Source organism: Pseudochaenichthys georgianus, unplaced genomic scaffold (assembly GCF_902827115.2).
Source record: "Pseudochaenichthys georgianus unplaced genomic scaffold, fPseGeo1.2 scaffold_264_arrow_ctg1, whole genome shotgun sequence".
Classification (NCBI taxonomy): Eukaryota; Metazoa; Chordata; class Actinopteri; order Perciformes; family Channichthyidae; genus Pseudochaenichthys; species Pseudochaenichthys georgianus.
The window spans coordinates 91,085-112,500 of NW_027262955.1; the positions used below are offsets into that span (position 1 = coordinate 91,085).

The window sequence follows — 21,416 nt, forward strand, 5'->3', positions numbered from 1 at the left end:
ATATTGACTAAACCTTTTTAATAATTTACTATAATTTAGAAAGGTTTTTGTGAGAAATCATTTCAAAAGTAAACTTTTTTTTCATTTTATATTTAAATTTGAAATGTTTGCACACAACATTATTCATTTATACATTTTAATCAGTTTTTAAAATTATGAATCCATTCATTTTATTGTATTTCCTTGAGGCTGGGGAAGATATCCAGCATGTGGCTCAACATGCAAATGTTCTAATGCAAGTAATAAGTATAACATGGAAAAGGAACTAAATAAGTTTCAGAGGAGGATATGGATTTCTTTTCTCTCACACAATCAAACAATCTATAATGTCGTGATTCAAAGTGTGATCTTAGCATACGAGTGCTTTTGTTTTGAAATCACTTCCGTGAGTTTCATCTGCGCTCTTATTTTGTAAGGTGACTTCCGGTATCAGAATATGAAAACATCTTTCTGTTTTCTAGTGATTTTATTTTTTGTTTTGAAAAGTAGAAACTCATCCCGTTGTTTAAGTTTAGTAAATCCCTTTCGACCATGAGAAAGAAAAACGCCTTGTATTTCAATTTTGGTTTTTCAATTTTATAACAAATTAAATATCCAGTCGTTTTCTTGTTTTTGAATAGCCATTTGCGAAAAGAAAATCCAATGACCAAAACATACACAGACCGAGGTTCCAGGTTGGGCAGTGTATATTTAATTTTCATTTTAAAAATGTTTTTCTTCATCATGGTCAAAAAGGGATTTACTAAACTTAAAAAATGGGATGATTTTCATTTTCTACTTCTCAAAACAAAAAATAAAACCATTAGAAAACAGAAACAAAAAAACGACCGTTCCATATTTTGCTACCGGAAGTTGTCTTACAAGAGAGCAGATCAGGACGGTCTTTATTAATACGGCAGATGAAAAGATCTGCGGGAGGATCAATGCTTCAAGGGCTCTCTGGAGAAGGACGTGCTATGGTCGCTTGTGTTTTCCTCAGATAGAGGTTTATTAGGATAACTAGTGATATTTGAATACATGTCGCAAACTAAAAGCCTACATCACCTTTGGCTTAGCCAGTGCGTATATGTTCACCACAAGATTCAGAGTTTATAAGTGTGTGTGTGTGTGTGTGTGTGTGTGTGTGTGTGTGTGTGTGTGCGGTGCCTCTTTGTGCAGCAGTGCCTGTATCGGACAGCAGGGGGGGGTGTTGAATCTTCTGTGTCTGTGCACACACACATCTCTGTCTCATCTGTGTGTGGAAATCAATGAAGTTGTGTGTGTGTGTGTGTGTGTGTGTGTGTGTGTGTGTGTGCCAACAGTCTGTCAATAAAGTGAAGAGTTTCTCAACATGGCCGCCGTCTCTCCTCTTCCTCCTCAGGGTGATGATGATGATGATGTGTTACTGAGGAATCAACTCACACAGGGTTAACCCTTTAAGAAAGACCTCTCAAGTGAATGGAAAATAACTCGGAACTCAACCTGAAATAAATGGTCAAATTAAACGTGACCGCGGCGGCCAGCATCCTCCAGAACTGAAGAGCCGCTGAGGCACGAGGTAGCGGATCGTACGCAGGGCAACGATCCAGGTCCAGACCAGAACCTCCATTTGTGCATTTCATCCCAATGATAGAGAACGAGAACCGGTTTCCTCCCTCTCTCTTCCTGAAGCCGTTCCTACGGCTCTGCTTTGTGTGCTTGAAACACCTGCTGAGAGACCGCTCGCCTGCTCGCGCTCCACCTCCACCCGTCTGGCTCCAATATATACAACCGCACCGGGTGCTCCCATCGCACCGGGTGCTCCGATCACCCAGTGCCCGAACGTGCCTTCAAAATAAAAGCATAGAAACTACTTATGACGCTAACTAAGAATACATTTACACTAAACACTGTAAACAGCAAGATAATAAATGTTAAACTATTAAATAATATAAAGAGATATATAGCTCCAACAGTGACAATGAACACAGAGGACAGAGTCCTTTAAAGCATACCTGGACCTGCTCCTGCTGGATGAAACTCCTCTGGGAGGAGGACCTGCTCCTGCTGGAGGAGACTCCTCTGGGAGGAGGACCTGCTCCTGCTGGAGGAGACTCCTCTGGGAGGAGGACCTGCTCCTGCTGGAGGAGAGTCCTCCGGGAGGAGGACCTGCTCCTGCTGGAGGAGAGTCCTCTGGGAGGAGGACCTGCTCCTGCTGGAGGAGAGTCCTCTGGGAGGAGGACCTGCTCCTGCTGGAGGAGACTCCTCTGGGAGGAAGACCTGCTCCTGCTGGAGGAGAGTCCTCCGGGAGGAGGACCTGCTCCTGCTGGAGGAGAGTCCTCTGGGAGGAGGACCTGCTCCTGCTGGATGGAGGAATGTTAAAGAGGAACATCTCCCAACAGGTGAGTCGTCGGCTGGTCGGACCGGAAGAAGGACGTGAAGTGGGAGACGTGTTGCAGAAAGCTCAGAGCGAATCTGAAGACTGGGAAACAGACAGAAACGGTAGCATTGGACTGTTATTTTGGCGGATTTGCATAAAGTGTACATCGACTGTCTCATCCTGTCAACCAGCTCCGATGGTAGCCAAAGAAACGATATGGAATGGATGAAAGCTGCGAGGAAGAAAAGGGCTTTGAGAGGAAGAGATGGCTCAGGGAGAGATAGCTCAGGGAGAGATAGCTCAGGGAGAGATGGCTCAGGGAGAGATGGCTCGGCGAGAGATGGCTCGGGGAGAGATGGCTCAGTGAGAGATGGCTCGGCGAGAGATGGCTCAGGTAGAGTACCAAGTTGGTCGGGCGAAGCAGACAAAGCTCAACATCAAAAGTCAGCCAACAACTAGAACACGAGTGGAAAGTTGTAACAGAACTCAACCAGGATGGTGGGCATTTCCACCCGACTAAAGTTACCAAGCAGTTGAAGAAGAGATTGGAAAAATGAAATGAGCTAAATTCATGAACAACAAGCGGGTTTTGATACACGCCAATAACAAACGGCAGCAGGAAGAGATGCTGGGAATGAAGTCACTGAACGGGAGAAAAGGAAGGAGCAATGGCTAAACTGAGAGGAGTCATTGGACATGTGGATGGAAGACGTTCAAAGAGAATTCAAAGGAGGCAAAGTAGTGGAAGTCACAAGGCTGCAAAGCAGACGGGATGGCACCCTCAAAGGAACATCAGTACATCCCAGCCTCTCAGGTCAACGCATGACAACGCATGACAACGCATGGGGCACACAGCGCAGCGGTGTGAAGGACGGCTAAGGGGTGCGAGATGCGGAGGACGACATGAGGATGGGAAATGTGAAAGGGATGCAAAGGTTAAATGTAGTAACCGCGGAGGAGATCAGTGCTGCGTTTGGAGGATGTGAGGTGCAGAGAGAGGCCAGAGAGGTGCAGACAAAGTTTCATTCGCAGAAGCAATAAAGAAAGTAAGGGGAACAGTAAGGATCAAAAAGACCCCTAGTGGACCCGAGCAGAGCATTACAATACAACATGGCAGGAACACACCAACAAGTAATCTTCAGATCCAACCCAAACGACATTGTTGAAGGCTTGGACGCAAAGAGCTACTGTGCTGCCCTTTTTATTGACTTGTGCCAGGCATTTGATACGTGGGCCATGAAGCCACCTCGCCTGTCTGACCAAGCCGTTGGCTGCTTTGCAAACTATCTTTCAAATCGCATGTGTAGAATTCAGCGGTCTCTCCTCAAGCTTTCGTAATGTGCCCAGAGGCGTTCCTCAAGGTTCGGTCCTGGGACCCACCCTTTTTCCTATTCATATAAATGATGTGGGTCAAAGTATTGATGCCTCTGTTCATCTATATGCAGCCGATACTGTTGTGCTAGCACGGTTGCGCTTGCATTTGAGCGTCTGCTTTGGACACTTTTCAGTCACATCTGTTCCGCCTCAGCTTGGTGTTAAATTCAGACGAGACAAAAGGCGTGTTGTTTTCCAATAAGAGAACGTTACCAACTGTTCTTCCCTGCATCATGTCTGCACAGCAGAACCCCATTGAAGCTGCACCTACAGATACTGTAGTGAAATATTTGTATGTATTCATGTTAGCAAACTATGAATAAGCTTAAAATGGGAAATGATTTGTGTAAAACTGTGAGCTGGATTTGGGGCCGGTTGACATGTGGTGTTGAGGACAAAGGAAGATGGGGGAAGGTGAGGGTTTGACTTGCATTCAACTCAGATCTAGAAGATAATGGAGCTGAGCTACTGTGATTGGGGAGACCTAAGATTTGAGGTGTTGGTGAGATTTGGGCGGCCTATAGCCGCGTTCACACTGCGGTACTTTTCCCACAAAGGTTCATGCGAACTTAGTTCATGCGAACTCTTTAGTTCTCATGAACTAAGTACAGATCGCGTTCACACCAGGAAAAGTCCCTGGGGGAGGATTAGGCAAATGAAGCCGCTGACGTCACTTCTTCTTCTTCTGCTTTGGGTTTACTGGCAGGCCGCAAACCACTTCACGGCGTATACTGCCGCCCGGAGTCCCCGGCCGGAAGTCCCCGGAGTTGGGGAAGGCTTCAGTAGAAGCTGCTGGGAGTCCCAGCAGCTTCTACTGAAGCCTTCCGAGTAAATCGCCAGAACGCCGACACCTCCTCATCTCCACCGCTCCCATGTTTTCTTTTGTGTTGCCATAAGTTAGTCTCTCTGCGTTTCTGTGATGGGCTAATGCTAATGCTAATAATGCTAATCATGCTAATGCTAATAATGCTAAGGCAAGGATAATAAAATGGCGGCTTCACAAAACTCTTTGGGAGTTTTACGGGGCGTGGTTTGCAATCCGCCCAGCCAATCAGGAATATAGCTCTTTTCTCAAAAAAGAGCCGCTCGAAAGTCCCTGCTCTAAGGTTCAATAAGTGCATTCGACCAGGAAGACACAACCTTGAAGAAATCAGAAAGTGCATAGAGGCAAACATAGTGGATGAAACTTTGTGCCCTTTATAGTCTGTGTCCATGTCAAGGAGGTGATCTCTGGGCCCATGGATCTCGGCCTGGTTGTGTAGCCTCATTGTGGTTGATTGTGTTCACCTGGTGCCCTGTGTTGCCTCCCCCCCCCGCCTGTGTTGCCTCCCCCCCCCACCTGTGTTGCCTCCCCCCCCCCACCTGTGTTGCCTCTCCCCCCCACCTGTGTGGCCTCCCCCCCCACCTGTGTTGCCTCCCCCCCCCACCTGTGTTGCCTCCCCCCCCACCTGTGTGGCCTCCCCCCCCCACCTGTGTTGCCTCCCCCCCCCCACCTGTGTGTGGGTATTTGCCCTGTCTGTTTGGGGGCTGGTAGTGTGTGAGAGATCCTTGTGGTGGCTGTGTTCACGTGGGCAGCAGATTGAGGCGTGCCATCTCACTCCAGCCCGGCGCCCACAGTTGGCCACCCTGTCAAAGCTTAAGATGCGTCTAACTTCTAACATGGAATTGATGCTATAACTCCACATGTTTCAGTTTTTATGTCAATGCTGAAATAAATATTGTAATTATGTTTATATTTAGGAAAAGGCTCATCACGGTGTATGTGCCAGTGTACGCTAATCGGCTCATTTCAATGGCTATCGATGAACATCAAACAACAAGGAAACCCCAAAATGTCCGCTCAGTATTCGTAACGCCGAACATCGGGTTCCCTTTTAGGAAAGTGAGTGAAGAGGTTTCGTTGTAGGCCGACAGGAATGTACTTTATTTGCAGACAGTGAGAATGAGATGAATACAACCCGCCTCGCCTCCTCTCGTCACGATGAACACGTTATGGAGATGCACGACATGTTGAGAACAGATCGATGTGAAGAGCGATGGTGTGGCCAAAGGCAGCAGCACGCTAACACAACACTAAGAGTGAACATACCGGCGAGCCCTGAACCATGAACCCGGCGTTTTCAAACACATCCATGAATGAAGCAAACATGAGCACACTGAATGCTGACATCCATCGAGCTTCACGTCGTACCAAGGTCTCTTCTAAGCGTCCTTGTCTTCCTGCTGAGCCTCGCTGCAGATTCTCTCTGGATCCGGCAGCTTGTGGATCTTTATCAGTCTGGACTTTGGAAGATTGCTGAAAGACACAAAACACTGTGACGTTAAAACAAAGTGAAAATATGTCAAAGAACCGACGCACAGGATCCCTGCCCCTCAAGAGGTATGAGAAGAGCACCCTCTAGCCCCCTTAGCACCCTTTAGCAGCCTTTAGCATCCTTTAGCACCCTCTAGCACCATTTAGCACCCTCTAGCACCCTTTAGCACCCTCTAGCGCCCTCTAGCACCCTCTAGCGCCCTCTAGCACCCTTTAGCACCCTCTAGCACCATTTAGCACCCTCGAGCACCCTTTAGCACCCTCTAGCACCCTTTAGCACCCTCTAGCACCCTCTAGCGCCCTCTAGCGCCCTCTAGCACCCTCTAGCAGCCTTTAGCACCCTCTAGCACCCTCTAGCACCCTCGAGCACCCTCGAGCACCCTCTAGCGCCCTCTAGCGCCCTCGAGCACCCTCGAGCACCCTCTAGCGCCCTCGAGCACCCTCGAGCACCCTCTAGCACCCTCAAGCACCCTCTAGCACCCTCTAGCACCCTTTAGCACCCTCTAGCACCCTTTAGCACCCCAAGTTGCCTTTTCACTTAAATATGTTTTAAATTATGTAATGATGCAAAGCAATCTATTGTAAAGTAATAATACAAAATATATATATAATTTAAATAACAATTGATAAATAATGTAGTGTTTATAATGATAGAAAGATACTTTGACAATTAAGAAATTATAGAATGAAGAAAATAAATCTTTTATAATTTCATATAAATCACAAATACATTTTTTATTAAAATCGCTTTTAAATTGTAATGCTGAATTCATATCATTATATTTAAGATCAATTTAAAATAATGATCCATTCCTAATATTTATTACTATATGCAATAATTGAATATTTATGATATAGTTAAAAACTAAAACGTATATAATAGTTGTGATGGCACGCTTTAGCCTCAGGACAGGAAACTAAGAAGGACAATTAAAACTGTATAATAGAAAGGTCAGTGTGAAGAGGAGCGCCACCTGGTGGTGAGAGGAGTGACGAAGATGAACTGACGAAGGGTCTGTCGCTCAGAAAGCTCCAGCAGGAGATCCAGAGAGATCCGCCGGTTGTGCATATCCTGCGAAAAGAAAGTACAAATGAAACTTATTTAGTTCTGCCTTCGATGCAAATAAGAATAATCAAAACGCACACGCCCCTTTCACACCGACGCGGTTCCAGGGCCGGTTCGGAGCTAGAGCCTGATAAGCACCGGTTTTTCCTGTTCACACCGCACGGAGCCGGCTCTTTCCCCCGAAAACCTGTTCTTACCGAGCTCGAAGTGTCCGTCTAGAAGCAAGAACCGCACACAGGGGCGCCGTAAGGGGGGGACAAGTGAGGACGATTCTAAGGGCCCGCGACCGACAGGGGCCCCAACTATTTCAGAACATTAAGTAACCAATATCTTTTCATGGGGCCCCAAATCCCTGGCGGCGCCCCTGACCGCATACGCCACGCTTACGTCGGAGGCGGGATCGCCCTCCTGAACAACAACAACAAAAAGTCCACGGTTGTCCAGTTTGTACACAGCGAGGGAAACCCGACTGAGAGCGTGGGCCAGATCTGCAACAAACTGCAAAGGGTTAAGGATTATCGGGACCGAAAGCGAGACCTCGGACGGAGTGGCAGCGGTCGTCCGAAAGCAAGTGTGTGTGTGTGTGTGTGTGTGTGTGTGTGTGTGTGTGTGTGTGTGTGTGTGTGTGTGTGTGTGTACCATGTAGACGTCGAACTCGTCGAGGCACCTGAAGGGAGACTCTGTGATCTCCCACAGAGAGAGCATGAAGCAGACGGTGGAGAACGAGCGCTCGCCTCCACTCAGAGAGCGCATGTCACTCAACACGCCCTCATCCCCCCGGCCCGGGGGCATCACCTGCACAGGTGAGACAAGCCAGGTGAGACAAGCCAGGTGAGACAAGCCAGGTGAGACAACTACAGGTGAGACAACTACAGGTGAGACAAGCCAGGTGAGACAACACAGGTGAGACAACTACAGGTGAGACAAGCCAGGTGAGACAACTACAGGTGAGACAACTACAGGTGAGACAACTACAGGTGAGACAAGCCAGGTGAGACAACACAGGTGAGACAACTACAGGTGAGACAAGCCAGGTGAGACAACTACAGGTGAGACAAACACAGGTGAGACAAGCCAGGTGAGACAACTACAGGTGAGACAACTACAGGTGAGACAACTACAGGTGAGACAACACAGGTGAGACAACTACAGGTGAGACAACTACAGGTGAGACAAGCCAGGTGAGACAAGCCAGGTGAGACAACTACAGGTGAGACAACTACAGGTGAGACAACTACAGGTGAGACAACTACAGGTGAGACAACTACAGGTGAGACAAGCCAGGTGAGACAACTACAGGTGAGACAAGCCAGGTGAGACAACTACAGGTGAGACAACTACAGGTGAGACAACTACAGGTGAGACAACACAGGTGAGACAAGCCAGGTGAGACAAGCCAGGTGAGACAAGCCAGGTGAGACAACTACAGGTGAGACAACTACAGGTGAGACAACACAGGTGAGACAACTACAGGTGAGACAACTACAGGTGAGACAACACAGGTGAGACAAGCCAGGTGAGACAACTACAGGTGAGACAACTACAGGTGAGACAACACAGGTGAGACAACTACAGGTGAGACAACTACAGGTGAGACAAGCCAGGTGAGACAACTACAGGTGAGACAAGCCAGGTGAGACAACTACAGGTGAGACAACTACAGGTGAGACAACACAGGTGAGACAACTACAGGTGAGACAACTACAGGTGAGACAACACAGGTGAGACAAGCCAGGTGAGACAAGCCAGGTGAGACAACTACAGGTGAGGACAACTACAGGTGAGACAACTACAGGGGAGACAACACAGGTGAGACAACTACAGGTGAGACAACGACAGGTGAGACAAGCCAGGTGAAACAACTACAGGTGAGACAAGCCAGGTGAGACAAGCCAGGTGAAACAACTACAGGTGAGACAAGCCAGGTGAGACAACTACAGGTGAGACAACTACAGGTGAGACAACTACAGGTGAGACAACACAGGTGAGACAAGCCAGGTGAGACAACTACAGGTGAGACAACTACAGGTGAGACAACACAGGTGAGACAAGCCAGGTGAGACAACTACAGGTGAGACAAGCCAGGTGAGACAACTACAGGTGAGACAACTACAGGTGAGACAACACAGGTGAGACAAGCCAGGTGAGACAACTACAGTGAGACAACTACAGGTGAGACAACACAGGTGAGACAAGCCAGGTGAGACAAGCCAGGTGAGACAACTACAGGTGAGACAACACAGGTGAGACAAGCCAGGTGAGACAACACAGGTGAGACAAGCCAGGTGAGACAACTACAGGTGAGACAACTACAGGTGAGACAACACAGGTGAGACAAGCCAGGTGAGACAAGCCAGGTGAGACAACTACAGGTGAGACAACACAGGTGAGACAACTACAGGTGAGACAACTACAGGTGAGACAAGCCAGGTGAGAAACAAACCAGGACAGTCCATCTTACTTTAAACAATATTGTTTGTTTACTTCTTATTGCATGCTTCAATGTTTAAATGCTGAAATAAGAAAGGAGTAACTTTACGCACGGAGATGGAGAGCGTCTCGTTGTCGTGGTCGAAGATCATGGAGCCGCAGCAGTTCATCTTTATCATGAAGTTATTAAAATATAATTTACACCTGACCGATAGAGACCTGAAGGAAGAACACAGACAGCACGCTGTGAAGTCTCTCTGCAGTATTCTGATATTTGCTAGTTTAAGGGTCCTTGAAAAGTCAAGTTTTAAACATTCAATAAAAAGTCAAAAGAAAAAAAAGTAAACTAATAAAATCTAAATTCTGAGAAAAAAGTCAAAATTAGGTGAAAAGTCAAAATTCTGAAAATAATACAATTCTAAGAAAACAATCGATTTTAAGGAAAAAGTCAATTCTGTATTCATAGTATCTGTGCACAAGGTGTAATAGTATTAATGTTAAATATGGGTACCTCCTCAGGACCTTGTATCTGCTCTGTCTGTCCGATATGATGTGTTCGAGGCGGTCGATGAATCTCCGCAGGTCTCTCGCCTGTTTGCTCTTCTGTCTGAACAGAGACACCGCCTCGGCGTACTCCCTGAGGAAGAGGAAACATTTTGATCAAAAATATATATTACTAATTAATACATATAATAATAATATATAATATTTCTGATTTAAGTTCTCATGGTGTCCAACAACATGATTTAGGGAGGGATTCAGGGAACACGAGCATTCTGTCAGTGTAAGCACATTTTGAGCCGATATGTTACCCGACGTGTGTTTGCACCAGATAACCAAAAGGTGCAAAATCTCTTTACTTTGTTTTGACTAATAGTGAAATAATTCCTCACCCAAAAAAATTAAACTCTGAAAAAAGTAAAAATTCTAAGAAAAATAATAAAATATGAGAAAAAGTCACATTTTATAAAAACAAAACATTCTGAGAAATGTAAAAATTGTGAGAAAAAAAATCAATTCTAAGGAAAATGTCAAAATTCAGAGAAAGTGAAACAAACTTTATTTTGTGTCGACTCACAGCGTGTGATTCCTCACCTCACTGTGAGCTGCTGCTCTCCGTGAATGCTCTCGTAAACTTTGATCTTCCTCTGCAGTCGAGTTATTTCTGTGTCCAAACTCCTCGAGCTGGCGGACACGACCTGTCGCTGAGGACTGATCTCTGACGCTTTACTCACACACACTCCTGCAGGGGGAGAAGACAGACAGACAGACAGACAGACAGACAGACAGACAGACAGACAGACAGACAGACAGACAGACAGACAGACAGACAGACAGACACAGACAGACAGACAGACAGACAGACAGACAGACAGACAGACAGACAGACAGACAGACAGACAGACAGACAGACAGACAGACAGACAGACAGACAGACAGACAGACATAATAACTTTAATACTAGTTGAACATTTTGAAGTTTCTAGTAATTGTTTTTTATCTCGTTATTAATTATTACCTTCAGCTCTTCCTCTGTCTGGGCGAGGCCACTCTTCATCTCTGCCATCGTTTCTGCATGACTCTTCAGTTTCTTCTCTGAAACCTGGAGGCTTTGTTCATGTTTGCTGCACTCAGCCTCCAGCTCCAGCTGCTCCTCCTGAGGACAACAAACAACAACAACAACAACAACAACAACAACATAAATCACATCCTCCAGATACAGGGTTTTCCAAACCATTCAGTCATTCATCAAGCCTCTAAACGAGCCACTAAATATAAAACATGAACATCAGCAGGAGAGGACTCTTTAAAGTAGAGACACTACATACTGATATACACCTGAACATCAGCAGGAGAGGACTCTTTAAAGTAGAGACACTACATACTGATATACACCTGAACATCAGCAGGAGAGGACTCTTTAAAGTAGAGACACTACATACTGGTATACACCTGAACATCAGCAGGAGAGGACTCTTTAAAGTAGAGACACTACATACTGATATACACCTGAACATCAGCAGGAGAGGACTCTTTAAAGTAGAGACACTACATACTGGTATACACCTGAACATCAGCAGGAGAGGACTCTTTAAAGTAGAGACACTACATACTGATATACACCTGAACATCAGCAGGAGAGGACTCTTTAAAGTAGAGACACTACATACTGATATACACCTGAACATCAGCAGGAGAGGACTCTTTAAAGTAGAGACACTACATACTGATATACACCTGAACATCAGCAGGAGAGGACTCTTTAAAGTAGTTTGAATACATGTCGCAAACAAAAAGCCTACATCACCTTTGGCTTAGCCAGTGCGTATATGTTCACCACAAGATTCAGAGTTTATAAGTGTGTGTGTGTGTGTGTGTGTGTGTGTGTGTGTGTGTGTGTGTGTGTGTGTGTGGTGTGTGTGTGTGTGGTGTGTGTGTGTGTGCGGTGCCTCTTTGTGCAGCAGTGCCTGTATCGGACAGCAGGGGGGGGTGTTGAATCTTCTGTGTCTGTGCACACACACATCTCTGTCTCATCTGTGTGTGGAAATCAATGAAGTAATGTGTGTGTGTGTGTGTGTGTGTGTGTACCAACAGTCTGTCAATAAAGTGAAGAGTTTCTCAACATGGCCGCCGTCTCTCCTCTTCCTCCTCAGGGTGATGATGATGATGATGATGTGTTACTGAGGAATCAACTCACACAGGGTTAACCCTTTAAGAAAGACCTCTCAAGTGAATGGAAAATAACTCGGAACTCAACCTGAAATAAATGGTCAAATTAAACGTGACCGCGGCGGCCAGCATCCTCCAGAACTGAAGAGCCGCTGAGGCACGAGGTAGCGGATCGTACGCAGGGCAACGATCCAGGTCCAGACCAGAACCTCCATTTGTGCATTTCATCCCAATGATAGAGAACGAGAACCGGTTTCCTCCCTCTCTCTCCTGAAGCCGTTCCTACGGCTCTGCTTCGTGTGCTTGAAACACCTGCTGAGAGACCGCTCGCCTGCTCGCGCTCCACCTCCACCCGTCTGGCTCCAATATATACAATCGCACCGGGTGCTCCCACTCGCACCGGGTTGCTCCGATCACCCAGTGCCCGAACGTGCCTTCAAAATAAAAGCATAGAAACTACTTATGACGCTAACTAAGAATACATTTACACTAAACACTGTAAACAGCAAGAGAATAAATGTTAAACTATTAAATAATATAAAGAGATATATAGCTCCAACAGTGACAATGAACACAGAGGACAGAGTCCTTTAAAGCATACCTGGACCTGCTCCTGCTGGATGAAACTCCTCTGGGAGGAGGACCTGCTCCTGCTGGAGGACCTGCTCCTGCTGGAGGAGAGTCCTCTGTGAGGAGGACCTGCTCCTGCTGGAGGAGAGTCCTCTGTGAGGAGGACCTGCTCCTGCTGGAGGAGAGTCCTCTGTGAGGAGGACCTGCTCCTGCTGGAGGAGAGTCCTCTGGGAGGAGGACCTGCTCCTGCTGGATGAGAGTCCTCTGTGAGGAGGACCTGCTCCTGCTGAGGAGAGTCCTCCGTGAGGAGGACCTGCTCCTGCTGGAGGAGAGTCCTCTGGGAGGAGGACCTGCTCCTGCTGGATGGAGGAATGTTAAAGAGGAACATCTCCCAACAGGTGAGTCGTCGGCTGGTCGGACCGGAAGAAGGACGTGAAGTGGGAGACGTGTTGCAGAAAGCTCAGAGCGAATCTGAAGACTGGGAAACAGACAGAAACGGTAGCATTGGACTGTTATTTTGGCGGATTTGCATAAAGTGTACATCGACTGTCTCATCCTGTCAACCAGCTCCGATGGTAGCCAAAGAAACGATATGGAATGGATGATATCAAAGCTGCGAGGAAGAAGAGGGCTTTGAGAGGAAGAGATAGCTCAGGGAGAGATAGCTCAGGGAGAGATAGCTCAGGGAGAGATAGCTCAGTGAGAGATGGCTCGGGGAGAGATGGCTCGGGGAGAGATGGCTCAGTGAGAGATGGCTCGGGGAGAGATGGCTCAGGTAGAGTACCAAGTTGGTCGGGCGAAGCAGACAAAGCTCAACATCAAAGTCAGCCAACAAACTAGAACACGAGTGGAAAGTTGTAACAGAACTCAACCAGGATGGTGGGCATTTCCACCCGACTAAAGTTACCAAGCAGTTGAAGAAGAGATTGGAAAAATGAAATGAGCTAAATTCCATGAACAACAAGCGGGTTTTGATACACGCCAATAACAAACGGCAGCAGGAAGAGATGCTGGGAATGAAGTCACTGAACGGGAGAAAAGGAAGGAGCAATGGCTAAACTGAGAGGAGTCATTGGGACATGTGGATGGAAGGACGTTCAAAGAGAATTCAAAGGAGGCAAAGTAGTGGAAGTCACAAGGCTGCAAAGCAGACGGGATGGCACCCTCAAAGGAACATCAGTACATCCCAGCCTCTCAGGTCAACGCATGACAACGCATGACAACGCATGGGGCACACAGCGCAGCGGTGTGAAGGACGGCTAAGGGGTGCGAGATGCGGAGGACGACATGAGGATGGGAAATGTGAAAGGGATGCAAAGGTTAAATGTAGTAACCGCGGAGGAGATCAGTGCTGCGTTTGGAGGATGTGAGGTGCAGAGAGAGGCCAGAGAGGTGCAGACAAAGTTTCATTCGCAGAAGCAATAAAGAAAGTAAGGGGAACAGTAAGGATCAAAAAGACCCCTAGTGGACCCGAGCAGAGCATTACAATACAACATGGCAGGAACACACCAACAAGTAATCTTCAGATCCAACCCAAACGACATTGTTGAAGGCTTGGACGCAAAGAGCTACTGTGCTGCCCTTTTTATTGACTTGTGCCAGGCATTTGATACGTGGGCCATGAAGCCACCTCGCCTGTCTGACCAAGCCGTTGGCTGCTTTGCAAACTATCTTTCAAATCGCATGTGTAGAATTCAGCGGTCTCTCCTCAAGCTTTCGTAATGTGCCCAGAGGCGTTCCTCAAGGTTCGGTCCTGGGACCCACCCTTTTTCCTATTCATATAAATGATGTGGGTCAAAGTATTGATGCCTCTGTTCATCTATATGCAGCCGATACTGTTGTGCTAGCACGGTTGCGCTTGCATTTGAGCGTCTGCTTTGGACACTTTTCAGTCACATCTGTTCCGCCTCAGGTTGGTGTTAAATTCAGACGAGACAAAAGGCGTGTTGTTTTCCAATAAGAGAACGTTACCAACTGTTCTTCCCTGCATCATGTCTGCACAGCAGAACCCCATTGAAGCTGCACCTACAGATACTGTAGTGAAATATTTGTATGTATTCATGTTAGCAAACTATGAATAAGCTTAAAATGGGAAATGATTTGTGTAAAACTGTGAGCTGGATTTGGGGCCGGTTGACATGTGGTGTTGAGGACAAAGGAAGATGGGGGAAGGTGAGGGTTTGACTTGCATTCAACTCAGATCTAGAAGATAATGGAGCTGAGCTACTGTGATTGGGGAGACCTAAGATTTGAGGTGTTGGTGAGATTTGGGCGGCCTATAGCCGCGTTCACACTGCGGTACTTTTCCCACAAAGGTTCATGCGAACTTAGTTCATGCGAACTCTTTAGTTCTCATGAACTAAGTACAGATCGCGTTCACACCAGGAAAAGTCCCTGGGGGAGGATTAGGCAAATGAAGCCGCTGACGTCACTTCTTCTTCTTCTGCTTTGGGTTTACTGGCAGGCCGCAAACCACTTCACGGCGTATACTGCCGCCCGGAGTCCCCGGCCGGAAGTCCCCGGAGTTGGGGAAGGCTTCAGTAGAAGCTGCTGGGTGTCCCAGAACGCCGACACCTCCTCATCTCCACCGCTCCCATGTTTTCTTTTGTGTTGCCATAAGTTAGTCTCTCTGCGTTTCTGTGATGGGCTAATGCTAATGCTAATAATGCTAATCATGCTAATGCTAATAATGCTAAGGCAAGGATAATAAAATGGCGGCTTCACAAAACTCTTTGGGAGTTTTACGGGGCGTGGTTTGCAATCCGCCCAGCCAATCAGGAATATAGCTCTTTTCTCAAAAAAGAGCCGCTCGAAAGTCCCTGCTCTAAGGTTCAATAAGTGCATTCGACCAGGAAGACACAACCTTGAAGAAATCAGAAAGTGCATAGAGGCAAACATAGTGGATGAAACTTTGTGCCCTTTATAGTCTGTGTCCATGTCAAGGAGGTGATCTCTGGGCCCATGGATCTCGGCCTGGTTGTGTAGCCTCATTGTGGTTGATTGTGTTCACCTGGTGCCCTGTGTTGCCTCCCCCCCCCGCCTGTGTTGCCTCCCCCCCCCCCACCTGTGTTGCCTCCCCCCCCCACCTGTGTTGCCTCCCCCCCCCACCTGTGTTGCCCTCCCCCCCCACCTGTGTGGCCTCCCCCCCCCCACCTGTGTTGCCTCCCCCCCCCCACCTGTGTGTGGGTATTTGCCCTGTCTGTTTGGGGGCTGGTAGTGTGTGAGAGATCCTTGTGGTGGCTGTGTTCACGTGGGCAGCAGATTGAGGCGTGCCATCTCACTCCAGCCCGGCGCCCACAGTTGGCCACCCTGTCAAAGCTTAAGATGCGTCTAACTTCTAACATGGAATTGATGCTATAACTCCACATGTTTCAGTTTTTATGTCAATGCTGAAATAAATATTGTAATTATGTTTATATTTAGGAAAAGGCTCATCACGGTGTATGTGCCAGTGTACGCTAATCGGCTCATTTCAATGGCTATCGATGAACATCAAACAACAAGGAAACCCCAAAATGTCCGCTCAGTATTCGTAACGCCGAACATCGGGTTCCCTTTTAGGAAAGTGAGTGAAGAGGTTTCGTTGTAGGCCGACAGGAATGTACTTTATTTGCAGACAGTGAGAATGAGATGAATACAACCCGCCTCGCCTCCTCTCGTCACGATGAACACGTTATGGAGATGCACGACATGTTGAGAACAGATCGATGTGAAGAGCGATGGTGTGGCCAAAGGCAGCAGCACGCTAACACAACACTAAGAGTGAACATACCGGCGAGCCCTGAACCATGAACCCGGCAGTTTTCAAACACATCCATGAATGAAGCAAACATGAGCACACTGAATGCTGACATCCATCGAGCTTCACGTCGTACCAAGGTCTCTTCTAAGCGTCCTTGTCTTCCTGCTGAGCCTCGCTGCAGATTCTCTCTGGATCCGGCAGCTTGTGGATCTTTATCAGTCTGGACTTTGGAAGATTGCTGAAAGACACAAAACACTGTGACGTTAAAACAAAGTGAAAATATGTCAAAGAACCGACGCACAGGATCCCTGCCCCTCAAGAGGTATGAGAAGAGCACCCTCTAGCCCCCTTAGCACCCTTTAGCAGCCTTTAGCATCCTTTAGCACCCTCTAGCACCATTTAGCACCCTCTAGCACCCTCTAGCACCCTCTAGCGCCCTCTAGCACCCTCTAGCGCCCTCTAGCACCCTTTAGCACCCTCTAGCACCATTTAGCACCCTCGAGCACCCTTTAGCACCCTCTAGCACCCTTTAGCACCCTCTAGCACCCTCTAGCGCCCTCTAGCGCCCTCTAGCACCCTCTAGCAGCCTTTAGCATCCTCTAGCACCCTTTAGCACCCTCGAGCACCCTCGAGCACCCTCTAGCGCCCTCTAGCGCCCTCGAGCACCCTCGAGCACCCTCTAGCGCCCTCGAGCACCCTCGAGCACCCTCTAGCACCCTCAAGCACCCTCGAGCACCCTCTAGCACCCTTTAGCACCCTCTAGCACCCTTTAGCACCCCAAGTTGCCTTTTCACTTAAATATGTTTTAAATTATGTAATGATGCAAAGCAATCTATTGTAAAGTAATAATACAAAATATATATATAATTTAAATAACAATTGATAAATAATGTAGTGTTTATAATGATAGAAAGATACTTTGACAATTAAGAAATTATAGAATGAAGAAAATAAATCTTTTATAATTTCATATAAAATCACAAATACATTTTTTATTAAAATCGCTTTTAAATTGTAATGCTGAATTCATATCATTATATTTAAGATCAATTTAAAATAATGATCCATTCCTAATATTTATTACTATATGCAATAATTGAATATTTATGATATAGTTAAAAACTAAAACGTATATAATAGTTGTGATGGCACGCTTTAGCCTCAGGACAGGAAACTAAGAAGGACAATTAAAACTGTATAATAGAAAGGTCAGTGTGAAGAGGAGCGCCACCTGGTGGTGAGAGGAGTGACGAAGATGAACTGACGAAGGGTCTGTCGCTCAGAAAGCTCCAGCAGGAGATCCAGAGAGATCCGCCGGTTGTGCATATCCTGCGAAAAGAAAGTACAAATGAAACTTATTTAGTTCTGCCTTCGATGCAAATAAGAATAATCAAAACGCACACGCCCCTTTCACACCGACGCGGTTCCAGGGCCGGTTCGGAGCTAGAGCCTGATAAGCACCGGTTTTTCCTGTTCACACCGCACGGAGCCGGCTCTTTCCCCCGAAAACCTGTTCTTACCGAGCTCGAAGTGTCCGTCTAGAAGCAAGAACCGCACACAGGGGCGCCGTAAGGGGGGGACAAGTGAGGACGATTCTAAGGGCCCGCGACCGACAGGGGCCCCAACTATTTCAGAACATTAAGTAACCAATATCTTTTCATGGGGCCCCAAATCCCTGGCGGCGCCCCTGACCGCATACGCCACGCTTACGTCGGAGGCGGGATCGCCCTCCTGAACAACAACAACAAAAAGTCCACGGTTGTCCAGTTTGTACACAGCGAGGGAAACCCGACTGAGAGCGTGGGCCAGATCTGCAACAAACTGCAAAGGGTTAAGGATTATCGGGACCGAAAGCGAGACCCTCGGACGGAGTGGCAGCGGTCGTCCGAAAGCAAGTGTGTGTGTGTGTGTGTGTGTGTGTGTGTGTGTGTGTGTGTGTGTGTGTGTGTGTGTGTGTGTGTGTGTACCATGTAGACGTCGAACTCGTCGAGGCACCTGAAGGGAGACTCTGTGATCTCCCACAGAGAGAGCATGAAGCAGACGGTGGAGAACGAGCGCTCGCCTCCACTCAGAGAGCGCATGTCACTCAACACGCCCTCATCCCCCCGGCCCGGGGGCATCACCTGCACAGGTGAGACAAGCCAGGTGAGACAAGCCAGGTGAGACAAGCCAGGTGAGACAACTACAGGTGAGACAACTACAGGTGAGACAAGCCAGGTGAGACAACACAGGTGAGACAACTACAGGTGAGACAAGCCAGGTGAGACAACTACAGGTGAGACAACTACAGGTGAGACAACTACAGGTGAGACAAGCCAGGTGAGACAACACAGGTGAGACAACTACAGGTGAGACAAGCCAGGTGAGACAACTACAGGTGAGACAACACAGGTGAGACAAGCCAGGTGAGACAAGCCAGGTGAGACAACTACAGGTGAGACAACTACAGGTGAGACAACACAGGTGAGACAACTACAGGTGAGACAACTACAGGTGAGACAAGCCAGGTGAGACAAGCCAGGTGAGACAACTACAGGTGAGACAACTACAGGTGAGACAACTACAGGTGAGACAACTACAGGTGAGACAACTACAGGTGAGACAAGCCAGGTGAGACAACTACAGGTGAGACAAGCCAGGTGAGACAACTACAGGTGAGACAACTACAGGTGAGACAACTACAGTGAGACAACACAGGTGAGACAAGCCAGGTGAGACAAGCCAGGTGAGACAAGCCAGGTGAGACAACTACAGGTGAGACAACTACAGGTGAGACAACACAGGTGAGACAACTACAGGTGAGACAACTACAGGTGAGACAACACAGGTGAGACAAGCCAGGTGAGACAACTACAGGTGAGACAACTACAGGTGAGACAACACAGGTGAGACAACTACAGGTGAGACAACTACAGGTGAGACAAGCCAGGTGAGACAACTACAGGTGAGACAAGCCAGGTGAGACAACTACAGGTGAGACAACTACAGGTGAGACAACACAGGTGAGACAACTACAGGTGAGACAACTACAGGTGAGACAACACAGGTGAGACAAGCCAGGTGAGACAAGCCAGGTGAGACAACTACAGGTGAGACAACTACAGGTGAGACAACTACAGGTGAGACAACACAGGTGAGACAACTACAGGTGAGACAACTACAGGTGAGACAAGCCAGGTGAAACAACTACAGGTGAGACAAGCCAGGTGAGACAAGCCAGGTGAAACAACTACAGGTGAGACAAGCCAGGTGAGACAACTACAGGTGAGACAACTACAGGTGAGACAACTACAGGTGAGACAACACAGGTGAGACAAGCCAGGTGAGACAACTACAGGTGAGACAACTACAGGTGAGACAACACAGGTGAGACAAGCCAGGTGAGACAACTACAGGTGAGACAAGCCAGGTGAGACAACTACAGGTGAGACAACTACAGGTGAGACAACACAGGTGAGACAAGCCAGGTGAGACAACTACAGGTGAGACAACTACAGGTGAGACAACACAGGTGAGACAAGCCAGGTGAGACAAGCCAGGTGAGACAACTACAGGTGAGACAACACAGGTGAGACAAGCCAGGTGAGACAACACAGGTGAGACAAGCCAGGTGAGACAACTACAGGTGAGACAACTACAGGTGAGACAACACAGGTGAGACAAGCCAGGTGAGACAAGCCAGGTGAGACAACTACAGGTGAGACAACACAGGTGAGACAACTACAGGTGAGACAACACAGGTGAGACAAGCCAGGTGAGAAACAAACCAGGACAGTCCATCTTACTTTAAACAATATTGTTTGTTTACTTCTTATTGCATGCTTCAATGTTTAAATGCTGAAATAAGAAAGGAGTAACTTTACGCACGGAGATGGAGAGCGTCTCGTTGTCGTGGTCGAAGATCATGGAGCCGCAGCAGTTCATCTTTATCATGAAGTTATTAAAATATAATTTACACCTGACCGATAGAGACCTGAAGGAAGAACACAGAACAGCACGCTGTGAAGTCTCTCTGCAGTATTCTGATATTTGCTAGTTTAAGGGTCCTTGAAAAGTCAAGTTTTAAACATTCAATAAAAAGTCAAAAGAAAAAAAAGTAAACTAATAAAATCTAAATTCTGAGAAAAAAGTCAAAATTAGGTGAAAAGTCAAAATTCTGAAAATAATACAATTCTAAGAAAACAATCGATTTTAAGGAAAAAGTCAATTCTGTATTCATAGTATCTGTGCACAAGGTGTAATAGTATTAATGTTAAATATGGGTACCTCCTCAGGACCTTGTATCTGCTCTGTCTGTCCGATATGATGTGTTCGAGGCGGTCGATGAATCTCCGCAGGTCTCTCGCCTGTTTGCTCTTCTGTCTGAACAGAGACACCGCCTCGGCGTACTCCCTGAGGAAGAGGAAACATTTTGATCAAAAATATATATTACTAATTAATACATATAATAATAATATATAATATTTCTGATTTAAGTTCTCATGGTGTCCAACAACATGATTTAGGGAGGGATTCAGGGAACACGAGCATTCTGTCAGTGTAAGCACATTTTGAGCCGATATGTTACCCGACGTGTGTTTGCACCAGATAACCAAAAGGTGCAAAATCTCTTTACTTTGTTTTGACTAATAGTGAAATAATTCCTCACCCAAAAAATTAAACTCTGAAAAAAGTAAAAATTCTAAGAAAAATAATAAAATATGAGAAAAAGTCAACATTTTATAAAAACAAAACATTCTGAGAAATGTAAAAATTGTGAGAAAAAAAATCAATTCTAAGGAAAATGTCAAAATTCAGAGAAAGTGAAACAAACTTTATTTTGTGTCGACTCACAGCGTGTGATTCCTCACCTCACTGTGAGCTGCTGCTCTCCGTGAATGCTCTCGTAAACTTTGATCTTCCTCTGCAGTCG

General features: G+C 46.9%; 2 protein-coding genes across 6 annotated transcripts in view; both read right to left on the reverse strand.

Annotated features, from left to right (window-relative positions):
- Window positions 1–5,607: 5,607 nt before the first annotated feature.
- Window positions 5,608–13,150, reverse strand: LOC117442058 (structural maintenance of chromosomes protein 6-like). The gene is made up of 8 exons (XM_071202337.1): window positions 12,794–13,150; window positions 11,074–11,179; window positions 10,618–10,765; window positions 10,034–10,159; window positions 9,636–9,741; window positions 7,732–7,887; window positions 7,001–7,098; window positions 5,608–6,008 (listed from the first exon to the last, which is right to left on the reverse strand). The coding sequence occupies exons 1-8, from the start codon at window positions 13,148–13,150 to the stop codon at window positions 5,915–5,917; spliced, it is 1,191 nt and encodes a 396-aa protein (XP_071058438.1). The 3' UTR covers window positions 5,608–5,914.
- Window positions 13,151–16,340: 3,190 nt separating this feature from the next.
- smc6 (structural maintenance of chromosomes 6) overlaps window positions 16,341–21,416 on the reverse strand; it is a 47,015-nt gene continuing 41,939 nt past the window's right edge. For 4 of the 5 annotated variants that reach the window (XM_034078048.2, XM_034078047.2, XM_034078049.2 and 1 more), the window contains 6 exons: window positions 21,355–21,416; window positions 20,771–20,896; window positions 20,372–20,477; window positions 18,472–18,627; window positions 17,736–17,833; window positions 16,341–16,742 (listed from right to left, as the gene is read on the reverse strand). The exon at window positions 21,355–21,416 is cut by the window's right edge and continues 84 nt beyond it. In XM_034078048.2, the coding sequence (XP_033933939.1) occupies window positions 16,649–16,742; window positions 17,736–17,833; window positions 18,472–18,627; window positions 20,372–20,477; window positions 20,771–20,896; window positions 21,355–21,416 (642 nt within the window). In that variant the 3' untranslated portion in view covers window positions 16,341–16,648. The remainder of the gene's footprint in view (window positions 16,743–17,735; window positions 17,834–18,471; window positions 18,628–20,371; window positions 20,478–20,770; window positions 20,897–21,354) is intronic. The other variant, XM_034078050.2, reaches the window with a different exon arrangement.